Source organism: Triturus cristatus, chromosome 2_1, assembly GCF_964204655.1.
Source record: "Triturus cristatus chromosome 2_1, aTriCri1.1, whole genome shotgun sequence".
In the NCBI taxonomy this organism is placed as follows: Eukaryota; Metazoa; Chordata; class Amphibia; order Caudata; family Salamandridae; genus Triturus; species Triturus cristatus.
In genome coordinates, this window is record NC_140581.1 from 896,942,380 (window position 1) to 896,955,466 (window position 13,087).

Genomic DNA, 13,087 nt, shown 5'->3' on the forward strand with positions numbered 1-13,087 from the left:
TCCCTAATTAATGCAGACGCAAAAAAAAATTCAAAGCTTCTTGCCTCCCGCTTCGCCCCACTGATCCACTTATTGGTATCAGAAGAACAGCATGGTTTTGTTCCAGGTAGGGACAATGCTGCACATATAAATACTGCCATTGCAGCATTCGATATTGCTAATCACCTGGACCAGCGGATTGGGATGCTGATGCTGGACGCCGAGAAGGCCTTTGACTGAGTGGCCTGGGGATCGTTGTGGTGTACAATAATGTCTTTAGGTCTCGGTCGGAGGTTTGTCTCGGCGGTACAGAAACTTTATTGTAAATCAACCGCTGTAATTAAGCAGAATGGTCTTGTATCTTCTTCTTTAAGTACTCATAGGGGCACGCTTCAGGGATGTCCGCTTTCCCCTTTATTATTTGCTCTTTACATCGAGCCTTTTATCAGGCACTTGCTCCACAATGTTTCTATTTCACCAGTGTCCTTCAATGGTATGATTTTAGAAGTCACTGCTTATGCAGATGACATTGCGGTATTTACCACAGGGCCAGTAGAAGCTATAGCGGTGATAACCCAAGAGGCACAACACTTTGGGTCTTTTTCTGGATACAAGCTTAATTTAAAGAAGACACAATCCTTAATTTTGTACCTGTATCAGCACCACTCTCGCTAGGCATTACTACGTTTGCTACGTATTTAGGTGTGTGTCTCAATTGTCGTACTGACTTTGTTATATGGATTTAAACTACGAACCACTGCTGAAGAAAGTGGCTACTGATTTGCGTAGGTGGCATAAGCTACCATTGACTATTATTGGGAGGTGCAATACAGTAGAAATTAATATACTACCAACATTTCTTTACTTGTTCCGCACTATTCCACTAAGAGTTCCGGTGTCTTTTTTTTTTTTTTTTAAAGCGGCTTGACAGTGTTATTGGAAGTTATATTTGGGGCTATCGTAGGGCGAGGAGGGCTCTCCGATATATTAAGCTGTCTTATGATTAAGGTGGTTTTAAACTCCCGGACTTCAGAGCCTATTTTTGGGCTGCTTTTGTCAACCGTATTCAGAGCTTACTTAAGGGACCTGACGTGGGCAAACCTTGGTTCGCGTATCAGCTGGCTTGCGGTTTGAATACGGGGTTTTTACTACATCACATATCCGACCCGAACTACTACAAGAGAGTTCAATTCAAGATAATTCGACATATCTCCCACATTTGGCTCGACATTCGCAAAGCATTTATATTGCCAAATTGGCACGAATTAATTTTTCTATGGGGCAATCCGAGGCTCCCTGGTATATTTTCTGATTCGATGGGGAGAATGTGGCAACAGCATGGTATAACATTGTTAGGGCACCTCTATGATAAACACGGCTTTAGGTCATTTTCATCGTTGAAAGAGGAATTTGGGGTAGCCCAGAATTCATTTTTTAAATACTTGCAAGTTAGGAACTTTTTTTATTCAAGGGGAAGAAGGCCTGCTAGCTCTACCCTCTACAACTGAGGTACTCCGGCTAATTTTCCAAACTTCGGGTGGGGTTTTATAGGGAAAGTTTATCAGAGCTTTCTAGTTGCATCGAAAGATGATGCTATACAGATCACAGGCAAACTGAACCGCATTTTTTAAATTGATGAGGTTTTTGAATCATTGGCTATAATCAATTCTGCAGTTACCTCAATTAATTTAAAGTTGCAACAACATCGTATCATGTTTATGCTGTATTATACCCCAATGGTCATTTCTAAATGGGCTGTGTCTCATGCTTCTTTGAAGTCACACTGCCCTAAGTGTAATGAATATGCCGCGGATCTCCGACACATGTTTGTTACGTGCTCAAAGCTAACTGCATATTGGTATGAGGTTGCCCGTGAGTTGAGTAAGTTAGTAGGCACGGATACTCCACTATCTGAGAGAGAAATTTTACTGGGGATAGTACCGGATCCTGCCAATTTATCGAAATCACTAGTGTCAATTATTATTGTTTGTCCTTATTTGTGTATTGCCAGGGCATGGATTGAAATACTCAGTCCTAAGATTACTGATTTTTGGTTGATCCGGAGGGGGGTTTATGAAATGGAATTGGCACTAGCTAAAGCAAGGGGCCTACGGTCGAGGGTCAAATTCGGGATGGTTTGGTCCAGCCTTCAGTGGGACTAGTAGTATTTATTTATTTACTTATTTATTTTATTTACTCATTATATGTTATTTGTATTAAGTGTTTATATCTATCTGTAATTATTGTTTGTGATGACGACATTTATATCTCTTGTCTGTGCTATGAATGTTCTTATGTTTATTTCAGTTAACAAGTGGCTAATAAAACCAAAAAAAAAGAAAGACTTCTAAATAACCTTGAGGACTATGTAATACAGTAAATTCTGAAAATGATTGTTAGCAAGTCTACAGCAATGGAGGTAGGCCCCTGGAAGTAATTCATAAGAACTGTGCTGTTATAGTTATTGTAAAGCTTGTGTGTAGAGGCTATGTTGAAGATTTATAGGGAAACTCAGTTGCTAATGCAGGCTATGGGGAGGAGATCGTGCGGTAAAACCCATCAGTGCTTGAATTCTTAGTGTACCTCTTACAATTAAAACCTTTGCTGTCCTTGGTTGAAATTTGAACCAATTGGGAGACATACTTAACATTCAGGCTAATTGAAGAAATGTATAAACCATCAATGCGAAAGTTTCTAACTTGAATCGGTTACATTAGGAAGTCTTATTTTAAACCTGGAAAGCAGTTATTGTAAATGTATATAAGTTGCACATTTGTAAAAAAAGGTGGCTATGTACTACTGGCAGAAGATAACTGCTTGTAAAAATAATCTTGAATGACGAAGGTATGTTCTGGATTACTGGGCTGTGACTTGTTTCCAGACATAAACTTCCTGGAAGCAGAGGGACAAATCAAAGTTGTTGGATGCATGCCCTTGAGGATTGGCTGTGAAGGCGGACATTGTCCATCTTTTACTGTTTTGCATCTGCTATAGAGAAATTTGTGAAAAACAGTTAATTCCCAAAAATATTTTTTTTCGGGATTAAATGCTTCAAGGTAGCTGTTCTCTTAACTACCTCTGACATAGATGCGATTTGTAATATAACACATTTGTTAAAGGCTGGGAAACCACTGAACCAATCTTACCTAGAATGTGTCCTATGGATGTATCGTACTTTATTTGCAAATTTGAACAAATAATAGGTCAATGTTATGAAATGCTGATCTGGGATCAAGGAGAATAGGTAAACTAGGAATAAAACTGTATGGTAACAACAGAGATTATGAATTCTTTTGTGCCCTTTGAGGTCTTATCTACACATAGGCAGCTTTAGCTATTTATTTTTTAATACAAATTGACTACAGTACAAGTCTCTGGAGAGGACTTTTTGTCAGCCCCGTGCTCACAAATGTACTGCTTTCCTGTCTTTCTTGTTCCCCTACTCCTTATTTTGTGCCTTTCCTTCTCCTTTTTTCCCACCACTGGAGCATTACTTGCTTTTGATTGGATGAGATTAATCCTCCTGCATCTTACGTTAGAGTTTTTTTTAAACACATTTTTATTTGTCAAGGTACACATACACTGCAGGGCTCTGCTCTCCAGAGGCGGCTGCATGATCAAACCATACAAATATCGTAGCTTTGACAGTTTGCACATAAATGAAGAAAAAAAAAAAGGAAATACCATTCATAGCAACATAACGATTTAAACCCCCCGGTTGCCAGGAGAACCTATCCCCTCAGGCCCCCCCCCACCCCCTCTGCCCTCCAATCATATGTATGTGAGTCAGCCCAACGGGTGGGCATCTGTCGCTGGATCTAACAGCAGGCCCCGATAGTCTGCCCAACGTTTCCAGATCTTGTAATGTTTGTGCGGGCACCCCCTGGCAGTAAAGAATGGTTGTTGCAGCCCCATACAAAATTCCAAGCCATTCTTCCACGCGGCCACCGAGGGGCCCTCGGCGCCTTCCACGCCCTTGCTATGTCCCTTTTCACTAATGTAAAGCCCAGCTGAATCAGGTACCTCCTGTAGATATTGCATCATTCCTTCCATAACGTGAAGCAGTGCCAACCGCGATGTGCGGGGGAGTTCTCACCCCAGAACCTCTGAGAGGCAAGTAAACACTCCCCTCCAAAAACGGTCTAGGGAAGGACCGTGCCAGAACGTGTATATAAACGTGCCCTCCTCTCGACTGCATCTAAGAGACATTGGAGAGGCTATCGGCCCCGCCCTCCACAGGCACGGTCATGTAAAATAAACTCTTAAGTATTTGAACCGAATGAGGCGGAGACGAATGGCTATGGCCGCCCCTCGTGGAGCAGCCAGGGTCCAGTCTTCCTCCTCCAAAGGGCCCACATCTCCCTCCCATCCCCCCCCCCCGGGTTTCTGAAGCGAGGGAGAGCCGTGAATGACTAGGGACCTATATATCTGGGAGATTTTGTGATCGCTGAGGTCTCCCATAAACACTTTTGCCTCTAGCTGACTGAATTCTGGCAGGGACTCCACGCCCTCCAAGCTGGGAGACAAGGCGTGTCTAAATTGAAGATAACAATAGAACTGGGACTGCGACATGTGGAATTCCTTCTGAAGGTCCTGAAAAGATTTGAGCGTCAGCCCCCTCATCACATCCCCTAGGACTGAGATACCTGTTATCCCGCCCCCGTAATCCTTGCAGAGCCGCCAGCTGCGGTAAGCGCCCATTATGCCAGAGGGAAGTTTCCTGTGTCAGCGCGTTCCACCACCCCATCCGTCGCAACGCCTGCCGCCATATCTAGAATACCACCCGTGTCGAAACCACCTGGGCGGGATCTATGTTAGAGGGTTTTTGAAAATATTTTCTTTCTGCATTTCACAGGAATACAAGGTTTTCTTCACTCTTCTTAGTGTCCCCTCTGCTATTATTTTTGTATACTTTTCTTTTTTCAAGGCCGGGCCAGCTGCCCCCTGCTACTGGGCGTCTTCACTTGTCCCACTTGCTCATTTGCCATCAACTTTACCCCTCTCTTAACCTCCTCCCAACCCCCACCTGCGCCTGGCAGCTCTACCCACTGCTACCCAGACTCCTGGCATGTCAACATTTAAGCACCATTCGCAAATACTTTATTTGTATTTTACCGTTCCTAGATGGCATGGGCAATTCAGAATGATAAATTAAAAATAATATATTTAGCAAAATCATTTTGTTTGTATGCGCACACACGGCGGCAGTCTGCGCTGGAAAACAAGCATTGCCAGTTTGGCCTATTAGCTTGGTCATTGCTTGTTTAGCAATTAATTATTTTTTGTACTTAAACTGAACTTGAGAGAATTGTAAATATATTCTATATTGTGAAGGTAACTGTATTAACTTGTTTATGGCGTTCTGTACTAAAATAATCGTATGTGACTAATTTCAGTATCTAACAAAGTGAAAGTGAGTCCCATTGGCAAATGCAACCAGTTGTGCTCCCTCTTGCTCAGAAGCAACCCTTCAAGCATTTCACAAATGTAATTACCTCCCAGAACCTGCTGCATTGTGCCTTTTGAAGACCTTGTGGTAGATGCAGTATATTCAGTTCATTTTGCTTGATTTTTCAGTAGATGTAACCAAGTGAAACGTCTGTGAAATCTGCCACTATGTTTCTTATGGCACTGTAGTTATTGTTTCATTCGTAATGCAGCATGTGAAGTATGAATTATTTGGTTGTAAATTATTCTCCCCTCTAGGTGACTATAGAGAATTGGCAAGAGAGAATGATCTACTGCAACAGCAGATGAAAGGAATTCGAGAGAGCTTGTCGAGGAAACTTAATTATGAACTGTAAGTTAATCAAATACTTTAAGAAAGCCTTATGTTCTTATGAGTTGTGTGTGTGTGTATGTGTGTGTGTGTGTGTGTGTGTGTGCGCGCGTACATGCGTACATACGTACTTTCTCATGGCACAACTAATTTGATCTTGCCAATACCAGGCATGTGACTAGGCTCATGTGGCCACGTTTCCTTCCCCTGGCTAAGTATTCACTCTTATCAGTTCCCTTTTTGCCTTCCTATCTCTGTACACGAGAAACTTCTTCTCTCACTCACAGCGATCTTGTGCTGTGGGCGGAAGCCGGCGCAACAGCGCTCTTGCTTTAAACCGTGTGTGAAGTGTCGCACACAGTTTGTACCAGCTGATCTACATCACTACTTTGTTTCTGTCTGGAGCACAGCAGTGTGATGCATACCTGCTGTGAGGCCATTGGTATACAGCCGCTCAAAACCTTGGGATGTACGTAGGGCAAAGGCAGCCCCGTCTCAAAGGAGACATTTTGCTTTATTTTTAAGAATATTAGCTTTGATGCAAGTAAGGGTGCTTGAAAACACGATGTGTTACTGAGCAATTCTGGCAGCTAGGCTGGGACCCCACTTCAGTGATGGGGTCTTCCACATTGTCAAATGTAGTAAGTGCTCATAACCCCTGAAAACCTAAAGGAACTGTGCCAAACACAGCTGCCAAAGAGCTAGCCGTCACTCATCTAGACTCTCTGCTCCGCTAATTTGGATATACTTCAGGTTGCAAGAAAATTCACTTGTAGAAACAGTGTCTTTTGCATTTACTACTCTGTGTCCCAAAAGCTGATTAATCCTCTCATCTGCTATCGAAAGACTAGCTTGTACAATATAAAAGGGGTTCCAGGACACACTGCATGATCAATTTGGTGGGGATTTCCTTTTCCCCCTGCTCTTCGTTCCATGACAGATCATGTGCCTTGGTGGTGTCTTGCATCTGTTTAGAAGGGCTACTGGGAATTTGAATCCCATCATCCTATGCCTTTTGAACCAATGATCTCTTGTGACGTGATGTTTCTTTATCATTAAAACCTCCTATTTGGCCACAAAATCTTTAACGCGCTTTGGTGAACACAAGCCCTGTGTTCTGTTGAATTGTACGTTTTTTCCCCTGGAGCATGGTGATGCTCCAGACATTTCGTCCAAAAGGTGTTAACTACATTTTAGCCAAATCAAGAGATTTTTTTTCTATACTCTCATAAAAGCCTTGGCTGTGCCACATTGACTTTAGGTGCACAATTTGACTTCATTTGCCCAGAAAAAGGGATCTACATATATATTTTTTTAAGTACTAGCACTTTTTTTTATTTACCTGTGATGGCGCAGGTGCCTACAAGACCAGACCCAAAACGTTGTTGGTAATTGAACCACCTGCTTCATCTTCCATTGCCATGATATGCAGAGAATAACCTTTCAATTAAACCAATTGCATATCTAAGCACAATCCACCAGAGCCAGTGAGCCTTGTATGGAATTTCAGTCATGCTCATGTTGGATAATAGCACACCACATATCTTCTGAAAGAACCATACTTTTGATGTTCCTTAAGGGGTGATGCACAATTTTCCCACTATATCTTTTTTTTTTTTTTTTTATTTCTTTGACTATTCACCACAGCTCTTCCTTCTCCATTAGTTTTATTTGATAGTACTAAAATCTACTCACATGTTGGAAATAGGAAATACTATAAGGTTAGTATAAAGATCCCAATATTCTTCTGTTTTACCCTCTTCCCATTGTTAAATTCTCCACACCAACAAGCTACATGTCGAACAGTTAACTGGCAAGGTGTGCTTCAGTGCAGAAGTAGAGATGCACTTTATGTATTGTACAAAGCTCTGAATTAACAGCTATGAGAAGCAATTCCCAGTCCTATCACTCTGTAGTAAGGTCCTCAAAGGTTAACTTTTAACTTTATCCTATCGGTCGCCGTGATCAGGTAGTAGAACTTTGAATGAGAAAAGGCGCTTTGCAAGCGCACTTTCGCCTGCACGAGTTGTAGCACTAGGACTCCACCAAATAGCAAGTTGAAAGAGGCGACAACATGACAGAAGAGGTGAGTCTTAATGGCGTTAAGAAAAGTACTGTGATCAATGGTTTGTCAGATTATGACAGGTAGATGATATCAGGTGACTGATGAGGCCTGACGAGGCCCTACCACTGAACTGGACCTGCCTCAAAGAATTCATCTGGATTGGTCTCTGGAATGCATGGAAAAGAATAAGAAATGTTGGTGGACTTTACAGTGGATACGTCCGCAGACTTGCTTAGATAGAAATGAGCTTGACTAGATTATTCTGAATGTGCGCCCGTTTTCATATTATCCTTAGATGTTCGCATCTGACCCTAACCATAGATGCATGTGGATGAGTCCAGACTGAATTTCTGGGGTCTGTAAGTTTCGCTTGAAAATGCACTCCAAAGCAATATTAGTGATGGAGAAACTAAAGTTTTTCTGGCCATATATTGTCAGAAAGGCTCAGCCCACGTCTCAGTCACTCTTCAGACTAATGCATCCAGAAAACCACTCTCGATGTGATGTCATGCAGGATCTCTGTGCCTAATATGAATTCAGTAAAGCACCATAAAAAGAAGGGCGAGTGGTCGCATGCTGATTGTTCTTCTTTGGGGTGACAATCCACATGAACTATTTCAGATATTGAAACATTAACCAACCACTTTATTGTCAAACCTCAAGATTGCCTGGTACAGTTCCCTCTCTCTCTGCTAGTAGAGCTGAGGTTTAGGATTTTAAGGCCTCCATTCTGAAAATCTTCAGTGATGGCGCTTCCTCAACCAAAGGCCTACATCCCTCCTTCATCAGAGGATATTTTCAGGTTTTAACTAGCGCTTAACCATCTCAAGTGGTGTAAGATTATTGAGCACCATGCCCAGCTCTGACACAAATTGTATCTCTGGACCAATGCTCCTTATGTCTCTCTCACCAGCACCAGTGGGCTGAATGCCATGGTCAATACTGGTATTTAAATGTGCGTCTGAGCTTCAAGTGAATGGACCACATTCCATCTGTTGAGGAAACTAGAGCCAAGAAAGTCTCTTAAGCCAGAGGACTTTAGTTGTTCCTCTCATTTTTTTTTTTTTTAGATCTAAAGAGGAGGGCTGTCTCCCAGAATGTGTTGATCTAGTGGAGCGTTTACTTTATCTGATGTGTCATTCCCTCCTCCATAAATGGGCATTCTGAATATTTTCTATTTTGCTGTAGTTCTAGGGAAAGCCTAGCTAATTTTGTCATTCAGTAAAGGGCTGGAAGACTATCTTTGCAGTTCACCCCAGTGATCAACTGGAACAAAGAATCATCCTCCTCCTCAGAGTGACCCAAGTTTACCCTATGCACTACCTACTCTTCAAAACCTATTACTCTACACCTTTTCTTCCAAATCATACCCAATTGGTACCCTAAACCTACTGCTTCACCATGAAACTAGGAATTTATGCTCGATGGAGCAGACTATTTTTTTGCTTCGATCCCTCAGCAGTGCAGTCGGTCTTCTAGCCATATATAGGCACAATTTATAGGAACTGGTCAGTTTGGCAACAAAACCTCTGCCCGATTTATATGCCATAAACCTTCATCAAAAATCCTTTGGCTAACTTCGAGGTTCCCAATCATATCCTCTACAGAAACGCGGCCACTCTGAATGCAATGGCATGCTCCAGTGAGTAGAGGATGTTCTTGGAATGTACTTTGGATGCGTTATACAAGGTTTGTGTAGAAGAATTACTAGACCTGCCATTAGAATGAAAAGGTGTCCTTGAAGATTAAGTAGGCACGAATGTAAGCATGGTAAAGCGACCACATGTTTGTCTTTCTGCTGCAACATCATTTCACACTAATTTCAGGAATTCTGACCCTTATAGGAGAGTTATTACCTGTATAAAGTTCTTGCTGTTGAAATCGTGACCACAGTACATCTGTCTCCCCTGTGACAAGGATCGTCTACCTACATTTGCTGTGGCTACTACTCAGACTCAAATTAATACTTTCTTTTGGATTACTCCTTCATTCTCATAGCTTGCCGGAGAGGAAGAGTGCCAGGGTGATTCTTTATTTTCAATATGTGATCAATTCTACAGTTAGAGTGCGCTTCTGTTGAAAGTGGATGTAAAGTCCTCCTCAGAGTTTGCTTATGCAAGGAACTTTCTGGTTCCCATAAAAGTAGGATGATTATACACCATTTTGAAATTAAGATAGCTGAGTAAATTTCGGAATAAGGAACAGTTAATGATGGTGACTTTTGCTATAGATTATCAAACCCTAAAACAAAATGGTAACCTGGAACGGGTCTTTGGATGTATATTGACATTCATATCTGAAGTTGCCACATGTAGTGCCTCTGTTTTGTGCTTAATTCATAACACTACCATTACATAGATCTCTCTTTGAGACTTACCTCGGTCCTTAAGTCTTCACCATGGTTCTCTTGATCAGAGCTGCGCAACTCAAAGAGGAGGGAAATGCAGATATTTCTCTACTTTAACAGTTTCATCATAAACGTGTGGCTAGAAACAATACAGAACCATGCAACTAGCTTCATCCTGGGGTAGGTAAATTAAGTTAAGTAGTGCACATGTAGTAGTACACTGTCCTAAATACAATCAACAAGGCAGTGCTACATTTGTCTTCATATGGCATCTGTGACCCTCACATTTTCTACCAGCTACTCAATAACTACTAACAGCTTCATGAAAAGTGGGGTGGTTGGTACATTTAATATCATGGTACATTAATTAGCGGCTCATTTTGTACATGAGAGTTTTAGTTAAATTCTTGTAGCATATCTATTACTGTAATTCGTACAGGTTAAGAGAATAAGACCCTTTTTGAGACCCCATTGTGTCTCAGATGTGTTTTGTGACTCAAGGGGTCCTGTTATCTTCCCTTAAGGTGAAGCATGTCCCATGATGCCACCACTGTTTATCCGCATACCCCCTCATCCTCTTGGAAGTTTAATACTTCCTCTTGGGTATACTAAGTTGGAAAGCTCCCTTTTCCACTTTAATTGCGGTAGTGCACAGTTACATTTCCAGGACATTGCCAATTGTATGTTCATTTGTTGGGGTTTTTTATTAGCCATGATTAGGGCAAGATTGACAAACGTACATGTCATTCTATTACCTTTAGTTCTTGTCATTAGGCCCAACAAGTTTGTTTTATGGTTTAGGGTCACCTCAAAACCTGTCCGTTCTATAAACTAAAGTATAGATGTTCAATAGTTAAATATTGAGGTTCATGAACACCGCATGCGTCAAGTTCCCAGCTTTACAGCTAAGACATGTGTCCGTTACTGATGTACACATTTGATGGAGATGACTGGTCGTGAGATAAATAATATGTAGTATGCTTTGTTGGATCAATTTTAACCTGGTATTTCTAGAGACCAGCTTCTGCTGACCCAGCACAGTATGCCATTCCCTTCCATCAACTTCCCATCAGATCATCAAGTCCATGCTGTTCTCTACTTTATCAAGCTTGTCTTGATCATTTTAACAAGGATAGTTTGTGACTGCTCTTCTGTTTTTACCTTACATTAACAAGAACTGATTAGTAGAGCTGTCTATTTCCATAAAGTAAAATGTCACAGGGAGCCCTTAGAGGAGGATTATCTGTTTGAAACCTTTTCCTCAACTCACTGCTCTACCCAGAATCTTCCAATGCTTAGGAAGATGATGCATCACACCCCTGACATTTTTAAAGACCCAGTAAGGGATAGGGTTATAACACCGTGGGTGGATAAGAAATGTAACTTCTTCCCATCTGACTCTATATACATTTGTGGTCAGCTCCCACCAGACTAACTGGCCATCACCACTGCTCGTAAACGTGCAAACTCCCAGGCCATCGGAGATACCCCGTCGGCAGATAATGAGAGCAAATGCCTAAATGCAGCAGGGAAAAGGGTAGCTGAGCAGTCAGTGAACCATTGACGGATTGCAAATTCAATGGGCCTCCTTGCAAGATATGACCGTGTCCACTGGGATGAATGTAGGAACTTCTCCAATACTTCCCTGAGGAGCATAGAAACCATGGCAGAGAAATAGTATCCAAGGGCAAGATCATTTCCAATCCTTCCATTTGCAGTGCCCTTGACTCTGCTGACACTGCGGCGAGGGGGGTTAACTTAACACTGATATTATCCTCGACATACGTTCTTGGCTACGTCTGTCTCAGAACTAATAGTTCCGCAAAATAGGCTTAACATGCCTTTTGATGGGAAACACCTTTGTGGCCCACAGGTGGACCAAACTGTTAAAAACGAATACAAAAACAGCAAAAGCAATGGGGGCACTTCAAAACCCAGCTCCCTGTAGTTCCTTTCGCCACCCATTCTACAATGGTGGTTGAAAAACCACCTCCTCTGAGACTTCCACCTCTTACCAGTGCACCCAGGGTCAGCAATTCTCAACCAGGGGTTATTTTAGAGGGTTCTATAGGGGCAATAACTCCAGAGGCAAGGGTAGCTCCCCAAAAGGAGCTACACCTGCCACAAGACCCTGACTTGCATCTTCTTCTCCCTGATCACACAACACCTGTTGGGGGAAGTCTATAAAGGTTCTGTCCCACATGGCAAACTATCACCTCAGACCTATGGATATTGGATATTATCCAAAATGGTTATTGTCCCCTTCCTAACATTCCACCTCGCAGACAAACTATCAGCAGAATATCAAACTCTACTCAAAAATTAGGTCAAAGCCCTCGTTCTCAAAGGTGATATAGAACCCATCCCGAACCATCAGCAAGGTAGCAGATTGTACATCAGCAAGGTAGTGGAGTGTACTATCCAAATAAGACAGGTCCCTCAGGTCGATTCTGGAGCTCAGGGCCTTAAATTAATACATCCTGCACTTTCACATAGCAACCCTTCAGGATATTCTCCAGATTGGCAAGCTTTTGGCTGCGCTAGACCTAAAGAATGCCTACTTCCACATTCCAATAAATCAGGCCCATTGCAGATATCTCAGTTTTGTGGTTAGTGAAAAGCACTATCAGTTCAAAGTCCTTGTCCAGATGGACAATATGATAGCCATGTAGTACCTTGAGAAACGAGGAGGGACACGCTCTCCACAGCTGTCTGTTATCTCTTGCCATTTGGCGTTGGGCTCGCCATCACAACATTAAGTTACCTGATAGAGCCATCTAGCCGCAGATTCCTTAACTTAGAATACCCCCAGGCGTCAGACTGGATCCGGAGATTTTTTCCCAGCATTACCTTTGCGCGCCGGGGGCCGGCGTCACCCAGCTCCGTCCTTACGTCGTCCACAGATATGACATCAATA

The 13,087-nt window shown here is 42.3% G+C and overlaps 1 protein-coding gene across 2 annotated transcripts in view; it reads left to right on the top strand.

Moving 5' to 3' along the window:
• The window catches only part of GOLM1 (golgi membrane protein 1), a 356,993-nt gene that overhangs the window by 232,692 nt on the left and 111,214 nt on the right, over positions 1-13,087 (top strand). For both annotated transcript variants that reach the window (XM_085633090.1, XM_085633091.1), the window contains one exon: positions 5,686-5,779. In XM_085633090.1, coding sequence (XP_085489216.1) covers positions 5,686-5,779 — 94 coding nt within the window. The remainder of the gene's footprint in view (positions 1-5,685; positions 5,780-13,087) is intronic.